The 20,172-nt window shown below is 46.1% G+C and overlaps 1 protein-coding gene across 2 annotated transcripts in view; it reads left to right on the top strand.

Moving 5' to 3' along the window:
* Positions 1–20,172, top strand: part of RUNX2 (RUNX family transcription factor 2) — a 69,802-nt gene that overhangs the window by 29,819 nt on the left and 19,811 nt on the right. The window contains exon 4 of one of the 2 annotated variants that reach the window (XM_083178689.1): positions 16,427–16,600. The exons of the other annotated variant lie outside the window; for it this stretch is intronic. Coding sequence (XP_083034815.1) covers positions 16,427–16,600 — 174 coding nt within the window. The remainder of the gene's footprint in view (positions 1–16,426; positions 16,601–20,172) is intronic. 2 annotated transcript variants of the gene reach the window in all.

The following is a 20,172-nucleotide window of genomic DNA, read 5'->3' as shown; positions in this document are numbered from 1 at the left end:
AGATTAAGTGACCTTCGGCTTTTGCAGTGGCTGTGGATATATATTTTTAATCTAGTAGAACGCTGCTGAATCTGTCTGCTTTACAGAAGGACATCAGCAAACCAGAAAGGGGATAGAGACATAAAGACAGTTCTAAAAAAGAAACAACAGAACTGGCTCACGCACCATTTGTGTGTCACTGAATCACATGGTGTCATCCTAGAGACAAGACGACCCCCGGAACAGAAGTATTTCATTAGTATATTGCATTGTGAGCTATTTTTATCCTGACATACGAGAAAGAGACACAAAGCTCAATTCCCCGGACGTACTGTATACATCTTGGATGAGATAGAGAACTGCACGGATTTCAGACTGCTTTCCAAAACCATTCCAAAAACTTCGGGAGATAGATTTTCTGAGAGTGGGATGTTTAACGCACCCTTACTACATGAAGTGTGGGGGCTATTATTTATTATTTACTAACAGTTTCTTATATAGGCCCTTATTCTGATCGGTGCGGTAATATCCGCGTGCGTTCGTGCCGCCGATGTTTTGTGTCTGCGCATGTGCAGAGGCGTCTCTGTGCATGTGCGAGCGGGGCGTACGGCCAAATCCCGCATGAAATGTGAACACTCCGAACAGGGGGTGGAGAGGGGCGTGAAGGGCTATTTGGCCTCATTACCATATGAATACGCCCCGTGTTTCATGGGCGTTCCCATGCAAACGCTGGGCGTACGTATGGTAATGCGGCCGTGACGCACGTGTAGGGGGCGGACATATGACATCGCCGGATGTCAGCTGCCCGCCCAGATCCCTGCATTTGCACGGAAAAATGTCCGTGTGGTCTGAGGTTGCGGGAGCTGGTGGACCACTCGGTCCTGCATTCGATGGTCTGCGACCATCGAATGATGGGGGAGGTTCCCTGAGATGGAGGAGGCGTATTCCGTGTAAAATACACGTGCGGACCGTTCGGCCAGCTTCTTACCGCGTACGGACGGAGTTGGCGATCCGTATGGAAGGCGAGGTTTCGCACGCACGGTCCTGGCCGCATAATCGGCTCCGGCCGCACCGATCAGAATAAGGGCCATAGTGCAGCATGTGTCGTTGCGCTTTACAAAAGGAGACAGTGATACAACAAACTGGGTATTTACATACAGTCCAAAGGTAGGAGGGCCCTGCTCGCACGCTTACAATCTATAGAGGTAGGAGACTGCTAAATGGTAAATGCAATCACTAGCGTATAGCGTGCAACTTGGGGGGGTATACCGTCTTAACGTCGACCATATTAAGGTCGACATGCATTGGGTCAACCACTGAATGTCGACATGCCTAATATCGACACATGAAATAGGTCAACATGGGTAAGGTCGACAGGGGCAGAAGGACGACACAAGCATTAGGTCGATAATGTGGAGGTCGATGGTCAAAAGGTCGACATGCGTTCTTCACTATTTTTTTAAGTTGACATGTGCCGACAGGCGGTATTTCATGTGTGGTGGGAAAATAAAATAGTGTGTCCAAAGCACGAGCCATGTGAGGGGACGCGGTACACTTAGACAGTGTCTGTGTCGACTATGTTGACATTGGGACAAAATACTCGTCAACCCTTTTCACTGTCAACCATTGTTGATCTAATGCTCGTGTCGACTTTCCGACCCCTGTCCACCTTTCCCATGTTGACTAATTTCGACCTATCGACCTTCAGTGGTCAACACAATGACCCGTACCTGCTTGAAGGTCGGTTACTACATGCTTACTACACCCCCCCCCCCCCCCCCACACACACACACACACACAGAGCCTCTGCGGTGGTGCGGCACATAGCGCAGGTTCCAATTCAGTGCTTTTCAGCCATCTCTTTCTATCATCACCCGGTTTTGGGGATTCTTTTTGCCCCAGGAGACAGCACAAAGCTACCCTCTGGATACAGCTGTGTCAGTGGGGCTGTGTCATACACAAGGCCATAACAGATCAATAAATCAATACAAAAAATGACCTGATGCTATAAACACATGACTGAAAGCACCAGGAATTTCAGACCCCTAACATCTGGGACTTGGCATTCCAGTAACGTCATGTGACGGAGGACTAACTCATTGGGCCAGATGCACTAAGCTTCAAATGGAGAGTGATAAACAGCCAGCCAATCAGCTCCTGCCTGCCATGTCATAGACTGTGTTTGAAAAATGTCAGACAGGAGCTGATTGGCTTGTTGTTTATCACTCTCCATTTTATCACTTTTGAAGCTTAGTGCATCTGGCCCATTATCTGTACATGTGGCGGCGTAATATATCCCGCACAGTGGCAGTGCGGATACTGAGCTACTAGAGGGAAAGTAATATAACAAATATCTGTCCGTCAGCGTGTGCAGCGAGAGGGGGCAGCGGTGGCAGACGGAGCACAACGTCCATTCTGTAATCAGTCAGTGTGTTATTTTCTGTTACTTTATTCTGTGTGAGTGTCAGAAGCTGGGCCAGCGGCCAGGCAGGAAATGACAGAGAGCCAGTCGCGTTGTGCAACCTTCTGTGGAACTGATGCAGGGATACGCGGGCTGTTTACACATTCCTAGGCTTGCATGCAGCATGGCCGAGTCATTCCTGCATATGGCTATGGGGGTAATTCAGATCTGATCGCACAGCCACGAATGTACAGGGCCAGCAAACGGATAGACGCCGCCCCGATGTAGTGCAATCCTGCTTTGGGAATCATGCGCACGTTGTCCTGTGTACGGCTAGGTCTGTGTATCCTGTACTTGTCCGCTATTGTATTCCACTGGAAGTCACTGTTTTGCTTATTCACATTTGGATCCCTGTGATTGGGTGCTGCGGATCCCTTGTGGCACCAAATAAGCAAAGGATAATAATAATAATAATAAAAATAATAATATTAATGTTGTTATCGGTAATATACATCCTGTAAAATAAGTGCAATGTGATGCTGTTGGCAAGGTTCCATTATCGTAGCCTCTCAGTCCAGTCAGCAGCGGCTGAAGAGAGCTGATTGGACGGCTGCATTAGCGCTCTTGACACGAGTACAACTATCCCTCAACTCATACCTTGCGCCCTCTGGTGGACACTCCCACACGGTGCCCACCTAACCCTTGCTCTTGACACAAGATCTAAGGTGTTGGGTAGTAGACATTGCTCATACAGAGGCGGCAGTGGGAGGACCATCTGATGAGGGGAGGAGTTATTCTTTTCCACAAGCATTCGGTCGACAATGGTTAGATCGACAGTCAAAAGTTCGACATGAGTATTTCACTTACTCGACGGCTACGATGACTACAGTCATATCCGGACCAGGCCGCTACTGACGTCACACACCCTTCCCTTAAATGCTTGAGCACGTCTGGGTTCTCTGAGGCTCACCCAGTGTGTTTTCACAGCCCCCCAGCATTTTCCGTGACACTCCCAGTGAACGGCCGGTCACCACCACCCCTACTAATGTCAATCATCTTGCGAACGGCTAGCGAAGGGTAAAAGCAGCCACCTACGTTCGCTAGCCTTGGAGGCGCATGTACAAAATTCTCAGCGTGTGCAAATGTCTGAATCGGGCCCATTGTCACCTCTGACGGGACAGTCACTCTGAGTTGTTCATACAGGGAGGGGATGGAGCACAAGAGGCAGTGAGTACCAGAGGAAACAGCTGCTGGAAGTCAGGATTCCTTCTGGCTCTGTCAGTGACACCAGTGGGAGCTGCTGCCGGCAGTCAGGGACTAGGGCTGTGTGCAGGGTACGGTCTCTCTGCAGCCTCTGACCCCAGCATCTCGTATTCCCTCATCGCATAGTAACTCTGTTCAGCATCTAGAACATACCATGTTGCCATGGAAGGGGAACACATACTGTACATTTATATTGTTTCTGTGCAGGGTAAATACTGGCTGCTTTTGCATGTAGCTCACACGTTAGACAGCTTTATTTTTAAACTGCAATAGTAATGTCAGTTTGGATATACCCCTAGCCCCTCCCTGCACCACATGGCGGCTGTACCCAGGCTCGGACTGACTCAGCAGGGACCTGGGGGTTTCCTGGTAGACCCCGTGATTATTGACCCCGCCCACTTTTATTAGGTGGGCAGGGCATGATGCAAACCTTTAATGCCGCCAGGCAGTCAGTAGCGAATGACTGACCCGGCGGCAATGGTGGCTGCAAGCTGGGAAGGAGAAGAGGAGCCGTGTGGGCGGGCTGACATCATGACTTCCGCCACTTCATGACATCACACGCCGGAACCGTTCTGTGCCACGTGCCCCCCTCCTCCCTATTGACCCTTTCCCTCCCAGTCCACCACCAGCTGTACCCCTTCCCCCCAAATCTAATCTCTCTGCACATGTTACATCTGCCCCACCTGCAGCACAGCATGATGTTGCCCAGGTGCAAAGTTACTTGTTTTTTTTTTGTCAGCTGCGCACATCCCGCCTGTCCGTCAGGCCTCATTAGCATGAGAACGCCCAGACGGGGACCAATGTTTTTCTATTGCGCACGTGCATTACTGCGCCTGTGCATGCACTTGTTGCGTAGATTGTTCGCCAGCTGCCCGCTGCCCGTCTCCGCCCCCGCCCACTCTGCGCAATAAAAAAACATCGGTCCCCGTGCGAACGAGGGGAACTTGGGAACAGACCGGAATAAGGTCCTTGGTGTAAGAATCGAGCTTGCGTAGTGAGTGACTGCATAATGTGTATTATTATCTCTGGGGCAGGAAACACTGAATTCACACTGCAATGAGACTGTAATACTAACACCACACAGAGCAATATTTATGTGAGAATAACAATATCCCGCTGTGGGGGGGTCTTGGCATTTTCCGTATCTAAACTTTTGTTATGACTGGAGCGAGAGGTCTGGCCTCAGCATAGTGAGAGGTAATTCAGGCAGATTTGAATATAAAAAGAGCTTTGTATAAGGGAGGACACAGACGAAAATAGCTCCCGCCGTCACCAAAACAAAAAGCATTCAGTTACAGGACACACATGGTGAGTTCTGGCAGTCCCGCCGCACCTCCGTCTTCCAGTCATGTGACTTAGATACATGCGGGTTGCTTCCTTATTAACCCTAGTAGCAGAAGTTACTAGGAAACAGCAGATTATGACACGGGACGTGAGAGAACAGCACCATTAATTGTGTGCAGTATACGAGACCAATGGGCCTATTCAGGCCTGCTCGCACAAGTTCAAATTCGCCACCTGTACACATCCGTTCGTATCCTTGCACAAGGGCGGGTAAGGCCGTGGGGGCGTGCGTTCAGCAGGGCGGCGTTATCCTGATCATTGGCTCCGTCATACGGAGACCATCCTGAGCACCCCCAGCCTATGTATTATAGTTCTATACTTTATATCCTATATGGAGTTTTTATGTTGGTGCTAGAGTACGTCTGCTTGCAGAGCTCACCATTTCATACAGTTCCATTGTTTGCCTTCTCTTCCCCAGAATCCCTTTATCCTGCTCCCAGAGGTCTCCTCGGGAACGTGTCCAGGTCCAGCAAGGACCGAAAATATGGCAGAAAGAAGGGAAAGAGGTAGCAAATACAAACCCCTACAAAGAGGACTAACAATTAAAAAAACTGTAAAAAGTAGAGTGGAATAGGAGAAAATTTAAAATTTAGTGAAGTTCTACATTTCCAACATTTGCAGAAAATGACATTTTAATTTGCAACAGATAACACAAATGCAGGTTGTGTACGTAGCCATGGAAACGTAATTGCCTGTAGTGAGAAGGGGAGGAGGTGTGGCCAGTGCTGTATAGGCTTAGTCAGTGTGGTGTGGGTGTGGCCAGCTATGTGGGTGTGTACACCCCTGCTCTATGAGTACCAAAGTCCTCCCCCGAGTAGCGGCATATTTATAATAGGTACAGTGTGCGCTGTTGGTGCACATTACTCCTTACCCTCTGTAGTCCAGCAACAGCAGTGCTGTGGAAAATGCCAGAAAAATGGCCACAATCCATGCAGGAGTGAAACAGGATTTCTCTAGGTGGAATCTCTCTCTCAGCATCATGCTGTAAATATGTGCATATCTAAAGGTCAGTGTTTGTTAATTCATTGAAATGATAATCGATGTTGTGTTTCAGCTTCTAAAACACACATTTACAGTACTAACTTCTGGTTCTAAAGCACGCGTTTACTGACATTTATTTTTAAATGTTAGCAAATGAGTGTTTAAAGCTGGGTACACACTATGCGATTTTAGCCAATGATAACTATATTATCATGAATATTGTTTAGATTGTGTACCGACGATATCATTGACGACGCATACTCTCTCGGGTCTTTAACGATGCCCGCTGTCATCAGTAAAGTCTGATTATATCACCAGCGACTGGTTGCCTTGGGCAACTTCCCACTTCGGCGGTTAGTCTGATTAAATTGTTCCCCGGCGTTCGCACGGGGGACCGATTTTTCGCGACTGCGCATAGTCATTTATGTGCACGTGCAGCCGCTGTGCGCAGGCGGCCACGGCAAATATATTATTTATTGGGCGCTTGCGCGCAACAGTGCCGGCGTGGGGCGGTGGGCCGGAGGATGCACTAATGGGAACGCCCTCCTGGCCGTGCAGGAGCCTGGCGGCATTTGGCGGAGTCAACAAGAATCAAGACCTTAATCTCTCTCCAAGCCTTGATAAATCTCCCCCTCAGTGCCCAAAATTTGCTGCAACCTAAAAGCCAAAGACTGCAGTTGGAAAGGAGCAGGACTTAGCGACAGTGCCCCAGCCCTTCCCTAGACTGACAAATTTCCACTTTAATAACAGGGTACGAAAATAGATTCTCAGAAACAAAGTTGGCAGCTTCCAAATTCAAATCATCCTGTTGTTTACCTAGAACCGTTTCTGTGGATTGATTGGACATGGCGACTCCTAGTCACCAGGACCGTATCAGACTCCGCACCCGCGCAGGAAACGGTACACCGAGCCGCCCTGGCTGTTGGGCCTTTGCACGGTGCACTGTCTGCACTGGAAATTATTTTGCAAAGGATTTTTGGCACGCCGGTTCTGTTGAGCTTGGCACGCTCAGGCTGCTGGGACAGCCCGAATGAATAACTGGAGGGGATGTGCGGGGCCCAGAGATGGACTGGAGGGTCTTTTGCATCGCCAAGTAGCAATTTGAACGGATATCTCATTTCAGAAAAAATTACTATTTTGATAATATGGTTTTAAAGAAAAATGTCTAAAGTCGTAATTGTTCTGCAGAAATACCAGGCTGGAAATCAATACCACACATAAATCTCTGTATTGTGCAAGCTAAGACCCCTGATTATATTTTAGTGTGGTCTTAGGTCTCGATATGGAAGTGAGTCTGTGGTTAGTTTGTGAACAGTTACCTGACCATTAACACCCCTGGATGCTAGGAAGGGGTAACCAGCCAGTTCCTATAGTCTTGTTAGACACGGGACATGATAGTTGTCTGGCAGAGGACGCAGACTGACATTTTTGTTTAAATCCATTTCCTCCAGCTCATAATAAAAATACATGAAAACAATTCTATTCATTTTTCAGCAACCTTGGGGTTGAAAACCAAATTAAAAGCCGGTTTTGGCTTTTTATGGGCTTATTGGATAGTCCCGCTTCTGCCGCCTCCCTCAGTTCGGTCCCATGATGCTTTGCCCTGAGTGATCATCTTTCTCTGGGGCTCGCGCTAAACTTACATGCTGCATGCGTCCCATTGTGTGTGCTCATAGAGGCTCGGCGACAATTGAGTCTCTCACGTTGGACGCCATACTCTTGATGGAAAAACAGCGCCCAGCTCCTGGCTGGTGAAAGTTTCGATGGTGTCCGTGTGACCAATGGTTGGGATTAAAGTCGCACCCAGCGGTATTTCGGTGTACAAGGACGCTGAGAGAGGGATCCTCAGTCCTGACACAATCAGGGGTGCGGCTGTACACCAAGGGAAGGGCATAAAGTCGCACACGCGACATCGACATAAGACGCACACACGGACTGCACTTTTTACCCGTTATTCTGCCGTTTTTTTTACCGTTTTAAAACGGTAATTTGTGCAGTCTGAAAGGTACAGAGTGAATTTACCAGTTCTATTGAACTGGTATTTCTAAACGGTAATGAAGCAGGGTCCTACCCGTTACAGACACGTTTTTTTTAATCCACTGTTTTCTATGGGTTAAAACGGGTTCAGTGTTGTGAAGGAACATTAAAATACCGTTTAAAGACATGCGGTGTGAAAGGGGTTTTAGCTGGCAGACCCGTTTTTACAAACATTTTAAAATACCGGGTCAAAGTCAGTTTTGCGGTCTGAAAGCAGCATTCATGTGTCTCAGGCAACCTGTGGATCTATAGTAGGAATGAATGCAGCAGGTTTGAAAATGTGACAGTTAGTAATGGCTACAGCTGTGCACCAGCTAGGTGACCTGGGGAATGTGACAGTTAGTTATGACTACAGCTGTGCACCAGCTAGGTGACCTGGGGAATGTGACAGTTAGTAATGGCTACAGCTGTACACCAGCTAGGTGATCTGGGGAATGTCACAGTTAGTAATGACTACAGCTGTGCACCAGATAGGTGACCTGGGGAATGTGACAGTTAGTAATGACTACAGCTGTGCAGCAGCTAGGTGACCTGGGGAATGTCACAGTTAGTAATGACTACAGCTGTGCACCAGCTAGGTGACCTGAGGAATGTGACAGTTAGTAATGACTACAGCTGTGCACCAGCTAGGTGACCTGGGGAATGTGACAGTTAGTAATGACTACAGCTGTGCACCAGCTAGGTGACCTGGGGAATGTGACAGTTAGTCATGACTACAGCTGTGCACCAGCTAGGTGATCTGGGGAATGTGACAGTTAGTAATGACTACAGCTGTGCACCAGCTAGGTGATCTGGGGAATGTGACTGTTAGTAATGACTACAGCTGTGCAGCAGCTAGGTGACCTGGGGAATGTCACAGTTAGTAATGACCACAGCTGTGCACCAGCTAGGTGACCTGAGGAATGTGACAGTTAGTAATGACTACAGCTGTGCACCAGCTAGGTGACCTGGGGAATGTGACAGTTAGTAATGACTACAGCTGTGCAGCAGCTAGGTGACCTGGGGAATGTCACAGTTAGTAATGACCACAGCTGTGCACCAGCTAGGTGACCTGAGGAATGTGACAGTTAGTAATGACTACAGCTGTGCACCAGCTAGGTGACCTGGGGAATGTGACAGTTAGTAATGACTACAGCTGTGCACCAGCTAGGTGACCTGGGGAATGTGACAGTTAGTCATGACTACAGCTGTGCACCAGCTAGGTGGTCTAGGGAATGTGACAGTTAGTAATGACTACACCTGTGCACCAGCGGGTATGGATCATTGGATAGACAGCAACTAGGTCTACAAGCATTAGGTTGACATACATGAAGGTCGACATGACTGAATGTCGACATGCAGGAAGGTAGACATGCAGGAAGGTAGACATGTCTGAAGGTCGACATGGGGTATGTTGACGAGGTCATTAGGTCAACACAAGCATTAGGTTGACATGAGGAAGATCGACAGTCAAAATGTCGACATGGGGTTTTTCACTTTGTCGTTTTTTCGACATGGAAACATAGAACCACTTCCCCTTGCATGTCTCGCTGCACTCGCCATGCGCCGGGCACACTATTTTATTCTCCCACCACGCCCTAGTGGATGGTTGGGCATGAAACACCGCCTGTCGGCACATGTCGGCTCAAAAAAGAAAAGTGAAAAAGCCCATGTCGACCTTTTGACTGTTAACCTTCCCCATGTCGATCTAATGCTTGTGTCACCCTACTGATCCTGCCGACCTAACCCATGTCGACCTTCCTGCATGTCGACCTTCAGTCATGTCGACCTAGTGGTGTCGACCTAATGCTTGTAGACCTAGTTACCGTATCCCGCACCAGCTAGGTGATTAGAATAAGTGGACCGTTGGTAGATCTGGAGGACCGGTTTGGCCAGTGCTGCTGTGCATGGTGACATTATATGGCTGTAGTGTAGGAGTCATCAGGGGCTGTATATCTAAGCTGTCTTATGCAGGGCAATCTTCCCACTTGTTCTCCTCCATGCAGTACCTGTGGCACCAGTGTTTCCAGTGTCTACGTCCATGTACCCACTCAGTGACTCTGCTACTGTGTCTTTGCCCATATGCTGGGCACAGGCTTATTGACGAGTTACCGTACCCTGGCCCCCTGCCATTCCTGTCTGTGACCGACTGCCTGCGTCATGCCATTGGGCAGTGGTTTTACTGTAGTGTTCTCATGTTTACTAGTACGGGGGTTAGGTATTAGGGATGACATGCTACAGTTTTAATTTCGACATGAATATGTTGATATGGTCGACACGGTCATGTTGACCATGTCAAAATTCTTCCTGTAGACACTGATGAAATGTGGTCTTTGTCTTTATCCTTATGTGATGCGCATTAATCACACGTAAAAGCACTTATATCAGTCACATCTGTGCCAGGGTTTCTGGGTGAACGGGTTAAAATCAGTTCTTGTAGACATGGGAAATCGGACGTGTTTTGGAGCAGATCATGTCAATTACTGTATACCACGTCGCGCAGTTTCTTAGTACTCAAAACCTCAAAACCACCGCAGGGAATTCACCCACCATCCACCACTGACGTGTAAGATACATAGCCAAAAATGAGTTCAGCCGGCCAAAACAGGGCTCATAGTTATAGAAATTGATTAGTGGTTCATTGGATCTGCTTACACTACAATATATATATATATATATATATATATATATATATATATATATATACAGTAATCGATCTGTTTGTACAGGCTGCTTTTCATCCTGTTGGTTCAGATATGCATTATTGGTAAAATAAACTTTATTTTACTTCTTTTTTAATATTAAGTGCAATGAATTACTCCCTTTAAAAATATGGAAGCACTGTTTTTTCGTGGCAATTCGATAATCAGTCATTGAAATGATAGATCAGTTAGAAAACATTTTAATTGACTCTAGAACTCAAGTATTTACTCATGAAGTACTCTTTAGTGCATAATATACTTTTATGAGCGTAAGCACAGAGAATTAATGTAAGTAGGCCGTAAGTGTGTATATGATGTGTAAGCTTATTTATATCAGCAGCGCAATCCACTCCATTCCCCCCTCCTTATTTATATAGCAAATTTCCATTCATTTTTATTGTTATTGACCCTGAGGTGGGAGGTCAGGGTAGCCAATACTGGCATAGATGGGTCAATACTTTCATAGAGGTCATATTGTCATAGATTGCCCAATACTGGCATAAACAGGATCATAAGGGATGGTCTGATACTTGCAGTAGTATAAAGTAGTATATATGCATCCACAACCGGGTGTGAAACCAGCCATGGCTGGGAATCAGGGCCTCTTTGTGCATAGATTCCATTAAGACAGCCATTTTCTGTGGACCATAGATTCCATTAACACAGCCATTTTGTGGGAACCATAGATTGCACTAAGACAGCCATTTTCTGTGGACCATAGATTCCATTAATACAGCCATTTTGTGGGAACCATAGATTGCACTAAGACAGCCATTTTGTGGGCTGGATCAGTGTTTACATAATTTGGAAGCCAAGAACATAATTGAGCCAGGCAATTTGTGGTCTGAATACCATTCATGAGAATGCAGCTTACTAGGTTCCTAAGGCAGAGAGCCTCTTTCTGAAAATAGGTTCAGCTCATAAAAAAAATGGCCGCCGCTAACCCACTAACTGTCCTGCAATGCGCCTCCATTTTGGGAAACTCCCAGGATTTGACGGCGTATAAGTCAAGAGTAAATAAAGAACCTGGAATGGTCCCTTATAACAGGATTAGTGATATTGAAGTTCCTAATTGGGGGGGGGGGGGGGTCAAGCTAGTGGAATTTATTATCCCTAGGAAACTCCTCATCTTACACCAGTCTCCACAGCAGCCATTAAACGTTGTTGAGATATCCTCCAGCCTTATTCCTCAGCAATGACTGGGCCAGTGCTTTAGGTGATGGCATATTTAATGTGATGGGTGATAATCTTACCGCCCATTCATCTTCATCCCGGGCTGCACATTAATTACACACGTACAAGAATGGTTCTGTGTATCCCCGTGGTCTCGGTGTACACATGTGGACCACACAGGTTAGCTCCTTTGAGGGCAATCAGTCCACATTGTCTCAATGATTATTTTAGTTGGACTAGAAAACTGCAGTTCTTATCCATTGGTGGAATCTCATTGTGTGATGGGAACATGGACTTGGGTCTTTGCTGGGTCCTAACAAAATGATTTGCAGCCTCAGGAGCTCTGCCAGAGTACACATGTTCCACCAAATGCTGCTAGTGCAGTTGTTGGTTGACATTTTTCATGCTGGCGACTGTGCTGACATTGCCCATACCCTGCTGGGTGAGGCTAGATGGTGGGTTGGTGCTGTGGTTAGTACAGAGTAGACGTAATCATTTGTTGGGCTGCAAGACCCAATGTATGTTCTTGTATTTCCGCACATCTGAAGAGCTGCAGATATACAGTACCCAATCCTGGAACTAGACCAATATTGTAGGGATGGCCAATGACCATTCATGGTTGAAATATCCCAAAATACACACATAGATGGTTTGACAAAGAAGGTTTATGTTTTTGCCATTGATGGCGGATATCCAGGGGTTAAAGTGAGGAGGAATGTGGTGGAACTTAGTTACTTGCTTGTTCTGAGACCCGTTTCATCTGTGCCTTGCACACTTCCTGTTTGTAAACCACAGAGGACCATGCTGCCTCCTTATATCATGTTCAGTTCCCCTAGTGCGCCGATGTGTGGGGAGACCGGGGAATGTGTACAGCCGGTAGCGTTTATCTAACTTCCACCTTGGATACTATGGAAGCTGCAGATGTAGCCGTTCCTGGCCGCTCACACTGACAGTATCACTATCAACCACAGCAGCTTAAAACGTTGCATTATCTGTACTGGTGATAAAGATGGCGGAGAAGTGTGCACAATTAACCAGCCTCTGTTTATTATCCTTTTTCTTAGATAAAGGAAACAATAATAATTCTTAATCAATATAGTATTTCTTCCCAAGAAAAGCCCCTTCAAACAAAAACATTCTATTTATATTTAATGTTCCTTAAAATAACTACCACCTATCAAAGGACATATTAAGGTGTCCCTTGTCCCTGGCGAAGCTCTAGGGGCTGCCCCATGCATGCAGCCATTTCCCCGGAAAGGTGTGCCTAAGTGTGAGGGCTACGCATATGCCAAGGGCTGTGTGATGGAGAGGGCTGGAGACTTGTGTGATGGAGAGGTCTGGAGACTTGGGTGACAAATGGAACATGGTGAAGACTTTGGTGACATAGAGGTTTCGGAGACTTGTATGATGGAGAGGTCTGGAGACTTGGGTGACAAATGGGACATGGTGAAGACTTTGGTGATATAGAGGTCTCAGGGACTTGTGTGATGAGAGGTCTGGGTACACAGCAAATGTTTGGGTGAGGGCTAAGGAAATGGTGAAAACTTGGTTGATGTTAATTCCTGGTGACATGGCAGAGACTTGGGTGACTGGGTTGGGGTGATATGACAGATACTCAGGGGATGGAGGGGACAGGTGATATGACAGATACTCAGGTGATGGAGATACAGCAGGTGATATGACAGATACTCAGATGATGGAGATACAGCAGGTGATATGATAGATACCCAGGTGATGGAGATACAGCAGGTGATATGATAGATACAGCAGGTGATGGAGATACAGCAGGTGATATGACAGATACTCAGGTGATGGAGATACAGCAGTTGATATGACAGATACTCAGGGGATGGAGGTACAGCAGGTGATATGACAGATACTCAGGTGATGGAGATACAGCAGGTGATATGACAGATACTCAGGTGATGGAGATACAGCAGGTGATATGACAGATACTTAGGTGATGGAGATACAGCAGTTGATATGACAGATACTCAGGTGATGGAGATACAGCAGGTGATATGACAGATACTCAGGTGATGGAGGTACAGCAGGTGATATGACAGATACTCAGGTGATGGAGATACAGCAGGTGATATGACAGATACTCAGGGGATGGAGATACAGCAGGTGATATGACAGATACTCAGGGGATGGAGATACAGCAGGTGATATGACAGATACTCAGGTGATGGAGATACAGCAGGTGATATGACAGATACTCAGGCGATGGAGATACAGCAGGTGATATGACAGATACTCAGGTGATGGAGATACAGCAGGTGATATGACAGATACTCAGATGATGGAGATACAGCAGGTGATATGACAGATACTCAGGTGATGGAGATACAGCAGGTGATATGACAGATACTCAGGTGATAGAGATACAGCAGGTGATATGACAGATACTCAGGTGATGGAGATACAGCAGGTGATATGACAGATACTCAGGGGATGGAGATACAGCAGGTGATATGACAGATACTCAGGTGATGGAGATACAGCAGGTGATATGACAGATACTCAGGTGATGGAGATACAGCAGGTGATATGACAGATACTCAGGTGATGGAGATACAGCAGGTGATATGACAGATACTCAGGGGATGGAGATACAGCAGGTGATATGACAGATACTCAGGTGATGGAGATACAGCAGGTGATATGACAGATACTCAGGGGATGGAGATACAGCAGGTGATATGACAGATACTCAGGGGATGGAGATACAGCAGGTGATATGACAGATACTCAGGTGATGGAGATACAGCAGGTGATATGACAGATACTCAGGTGATGGAGATACAGCAGGTGATATGACAGATACTCAGGTGATGGAGATACAGCAGGTGATATGACAGATACTCAGGGGATGGAGATACAGCAGGTGATATGACAGATACTCAGGTGATGGAGATACAGCAGGTGATATGACAGATACTCAGGTGATGGAGATACAGCAGGTGATATGACAGATACTTAGGTGATGGAGATACAGCAGTTGATATGACAGATACTCAGGTGATGGAGATACAGCAGGTGATATGACAGATACTCAGGTGATGGAGGTACAACAGGTGATATGACAGATACTCAGGTGATGGAGATACAGCAGGTGATATGACAGATACTCAGGGGATGGAGATATAGCAGGTGATATGACAGATACTCAGGTGATGGAGATACAGCAGGTGATGTGGCAGATACTCAGGTGATGGAGATACAGCAGGTGATATGGCAGATACTCAGGGGATGGAGATACAGCAGGTGATATGACAGATACTCAGGTGATGGAGATACAGCAGGTGATATGACAGATACTCAGGTGATGGAGATACAGCAGGTGATATGACAGATACTCAGGTGATGGAGATACAGCAGGTGATATGGCAGATACTCAGGGGATGGAGATACAGCAGTTGATATGACAGATACTCAGGTGATGGAGATACAGCAGGTGATATGACAGATACTCAGGTGATGGAGGTACAACAGGTGATATGACAGATACTCAGGAGATGGAGATACAGCAGGTGATATGACAGATACTCAGGTGATGGAGATACAGCAGGTGATATGGCAGATACTCAGGGGATGGAGATACAGCAGTTGATATGACAGATACTCAGGTGATGGAGATACAGCAGGTGATATGACAGATACTCAGGTGATGGAGGTACAACAGGTGATATGACAGATACTCAGGAGATGGAGATACAGCAGGTGATATGACAGATACTCAGGGGATGGAGATATAGCAGGTGATATGACAGATACTCAGGTGATGGAGATACAGCAGGTGATATGACAGATACTCAGGTGATGGAGATACAGCAGGTGATATGGCATATACTCATAATTTGCCCTGGGGTCCGATATCTATCGATATCCATCGGACCTAGCAGTGTTTTTCCCTGTTCCGATATAAAATCGCTGCTGTAAAAAATGTATTAAATAATTGAAAATAGAAAACGAGGATATTTTATTTGAAATGGAATACGATAATGCTATTTTTTTAGCCATGATTAGTAGTTGGGGGTCCCTGACATGTTTCTGCCCTGCTGTGTTAGATGTCAACACATATAAGGTCAACATGCATTGGGTTGACCACTGAATGCCGACATGGCTAAGGTCGACATGGTTGGAATGTCGACACAAGAATTATGTCGACAGTCAAAAAGTCTACATGGGTTTTTCACTTATTTTGTGAGCTGACATGTGCCGACGGGCGGTACTTCATGCCATACCATCCATAAAACAGAATAGTGAGCCAGGCGAGGGGATGTGGTGCACATTGACTGTGTCCATGCCGACCATGTTGACATGGGACCAAAAAAAAAGCGAAAAACCTACGTCGACCTAGCCATTGTCAACCTTATGATTGTGTGGAATATTCCAACCATGTCGACCTTCGCTGGTTGACTCAATGCATGTTGTCCTAATATTGGTCGACGCAATGACCACTGCCATGTTAGATTGTGACCCTGGCCTGGTGGGATGTATTGTGTGGACCGTTCTCACTGACACCAATAATAACTCTGATTTTATGATTTGCTATTTCCAGGGCACAGACAGAAGCTTGATGACTCTAAGCCTAGTTTGTTCTCTGAGCGCCTCAGTGATTTGGGGCGCATTCCTCATCCCAGTATGAGAGTGGGTGTCCCAACCCAGAGTCCGCGGCCCTCCCTGAACTCTGCACCAAGTCCTTTTAATCCACAAGGACAGAGTCAGATTGCAGGTAAGGGGCAGACATACAGTACATTGTTTTATCCTGATAGCCAATACTAGGCCGAGCCAATATCCTAGTCATTTACACTGCAGGCGGGACAGCCCCTAGGCCTTCTCACTGAGTGGTTGTGAGGCGCTAATGGGGGAAGTGGGGGTTCCCATGGGACAAAAGGGGCGGGGTTATGCAAATGTGATAATGCTATTACAAAGGAGAGTAATTGCTAGCACTATTTAGTAAGTCACAAAGAACGTGATGTCATAGAGATAGTGGGTGCTACATAACAATGGCTGGATGTACAGGATGTGTATACAACTTGCTCTCATATTTCTTAGTTATTTCCTTCCTTGTTATATATATCAATAATAATAATTCATTGTGTATCGGCAAAGTGTTATCTCAGCTATCTGGGCATAAGTGAGGCACGATGTACCTGGTAATGCCACCTAATTCTTGTGAATTGATTTACTGGTGTCATAGATATTGGTCCAGTTCCCACAATAGCTCCTGCTGCCGTACACATACATATATATATATATATATATATATATATATATATATGTGTGTGTGCGTGCACACCTCCACCACCCGCATCCTTAATAGTGAGTATAGAAGTATCCAATCCACGGATCTCTTATAGATAGTGCTACAGATCCCACTAACAAGATCCCAATGTGAAGATATCACATTATTTTTTTAGATCTAATACTGTGTGTATTGGAATCTATTGGTCTCCGCTGTATACATGTGTAACCGGCCTGTGTGAGTGGCATTGTGCTATGCTGCCGTACAATGGAATGTAATAGTATATTTTGGCAGGAGCAGGCTGCATACTTCCCTGTCATACTGGCAGCGCGTGGGAACTCGTATTCGCTTCTTCTCAGGGCGTGGTATTGTCTCCAGGGAACATCAATTGCTGCATTGATAGACAGTTAGACTAAGGTCTCCGCCTGTGTACACCTTTGTCATTGTTTTATTAAACCGTTAGGCTTACGTACAAGCTGCAGGAAACAGGAGGTGTTGCTGTGCGTTATATATTCATGCAGAAGAGGTTCTGGTCATAGCGTCCATGTCATACAGTCATAGTGTCCATGTCATACAGTCATAGCATCCATGTCATACAGTCATAGCATCCATGTCATACAGTCATAGCATACATGTCATACAGTCACAGCGTCCATGTCATACAGTCATAGCGTGCATGTCATACAGTCATAGCGTGCATATCATACAGTCATAGCATCCATGTCATAAAGTCACAGCGTCCATGTCATACAGTCATAGCGTGCATGTCATACAGTCATAGCGTCCATGTCATACAGTCATAGTGTACATGCCATAGTGTCACTGTCATACAGTCAGACCATACATGTCATACAGTCTTACCGTCCATGTCATACAGACATGCCATACAGTCCTAGCATCCATTTCATTCAGTCATAGCGTCCATGTCATACAGTCATAGAAACCATGACATACAGTCATAGCGTCCATGACATACAGTCATAGCGTCCATGACATACAGTTATAGTGTTCATGTCATACAGTCAGACCATACATGTCATACAGTCATAGCGTCCATGTCATATAGTCTTACCGTCCATGTCATACAGTCATAGTGTCCATGTCATACAGTCATAGCGTCCATGTCATACAGTCATAGTGTCTATGTCATACAGTCATAGCGTCCATGTCATACAGTCATAGTGTCCATGTCATACAGTCATAGCGTCCATGTCATACAGTCATAGCGTCCATGTCATACAGTTATTGTGTCCATGTCATACAGTCATAGTGTCCATGTTATACAGTCATAGTGTCCATGTCATACAGTAATAGTGTCCATGTCATACAGTCATAGTGTCCATGACATACAGTCATAGTGTCCATGTCATACAGTCATAGTGTCCATGACATACAGTCATAGTGTCCATGTCATACAGTCATAGTGTCCATGACATACAGTCATAGTGTCCATGTCATACAGTCATAGTGTCCATGACATACAGTCATAGTGTCCATGTCATACAGTCATAGTGTCCATGACAGAAATGGTGTGCCAGCGCTGGCTGTTTTAAGAAAACAATACGCGGTTCATAATACAAATATACAAATTTATTAATAACAACACTTTAAAAACACTAAAGGTGAATCGCTCTAGATGGTGCTAAAAGCACTATATTTGGGGCATCATTTGTGCAAGAACAAATAGATAGAAAGTCGGCTGTATATTACTCCTTGCTCCTGATGAAGCCGGTGATACCGGGGAAACGCGTTGAGCACTACCAAATACCTGCTGTATGATTGATATCCATCCCTCTACAAGTGACGAGTCCATCCATCCCTAGATGACCCTCAAGAATTCCTGGATTACAAAACCACATTTGGGATATCTGCTTTGTCCCTAATCCTGTCCAGACGACAACCAGAGGACATCCAATCTATAGGAAGCCTGAGTCCTTGAAATTATAGGACATACCACGGACATTTGTCACCATATCCTGGCTCCAAAAAACCACCAGGCACAAAAAGGGATGGTAATATACAGCCGACTTTCTATCTATTTGTTCTTGCACAAATGATGCCCCAAATATAGTGCTTTTAGCACCATCTAGAGCGATTCACCTTTAGTGTTTTTAAAGTGTTGTTATTAATAAATTTGTATATTTGTATTATGAACCGCGTATTGTTTTCTTAAAACAGCCAGCGCTGGCACACCATTTCTGTTCTTCCTTGTATTTGGGTCCGACAAACCTAGTGCCAGCAGCTGTTGATAGCGCACCACACATTACCTTTTTTCCATAGTGTCCATGACATACAGTCATACTGTCCATGTCATACAGTCATAGTGTCCATGACATACAGTCATACTGTCCATGTCATACAGTCATAGTGTCCATGACATACAGTCATAGTGTCCATGTCATACAGTCATAGTGTCCATGTCATACAGTCATAGTGTCCATGACATACAGTCATACTGTCCATGTCATACAGTCATACCTTCCATGTCATACAGTCATAGTGTCCATGTCATACAGTCATAGTGTCCATGTCATACAGTCATAGTGTCCATGACATACAGTCATAGTGTCCATGTCATACAGTCATAGTGTCCATGACATACAGTCATACTGTCCATGTCATACAGTCATACCGTCCATGTCATACAGTCATAGTGTCCATGTCATACAGTCATAGTGTCCATGACATACAGTCATAGTGTCCATGTCATACAGGCCCTTATTCTGATCGGTGCGGCCAGATCATAAATATGCGGCCAGGACCGTGCAGGCGAATCCCCGCTTTCCATACGGATCGCCACCTCCGTCCGTACGCGGATATGTGGCGGTCCGCATGAAAGTGGACGGGGATACGCCTCCTCCATCTTGGGAGCAGCCCCTGCATTCGATGGTCGCCGAACATCGAATGCAGGGCCGCACGCTCCACCAGCTCCCGCCACCCTAGACCACACGGACACTTGTCCGTATGAAATCATGTATGGGGGCTGGCAGCTGACATCCGGCGATGTCAGATGCCCGCCCCCTACACATGCGTCATGGCTTCATTACCATGCATACGCC

The sequence above is a fragment of the Crinia signifera genome, chromosome 3 (genome assembly GCF_055691185.1).
Source record: "Crinia signifera chromosome 3, ASM5569118v1, whole genome shotgun sequence".
In the NCBI taxonomy this organism is placed as follows: domain Eukaryota; kingdom Metazoa; phylum Chordata; class Amphibia; order Anura; family Myobatrachidae; genus Crinia; species Crinia signifera.
The sequence above is the reverse complement of the archived record's forward strand: the minus strand, read 5'-3'. Positions and strand labels throughout refer to the sequence as shown.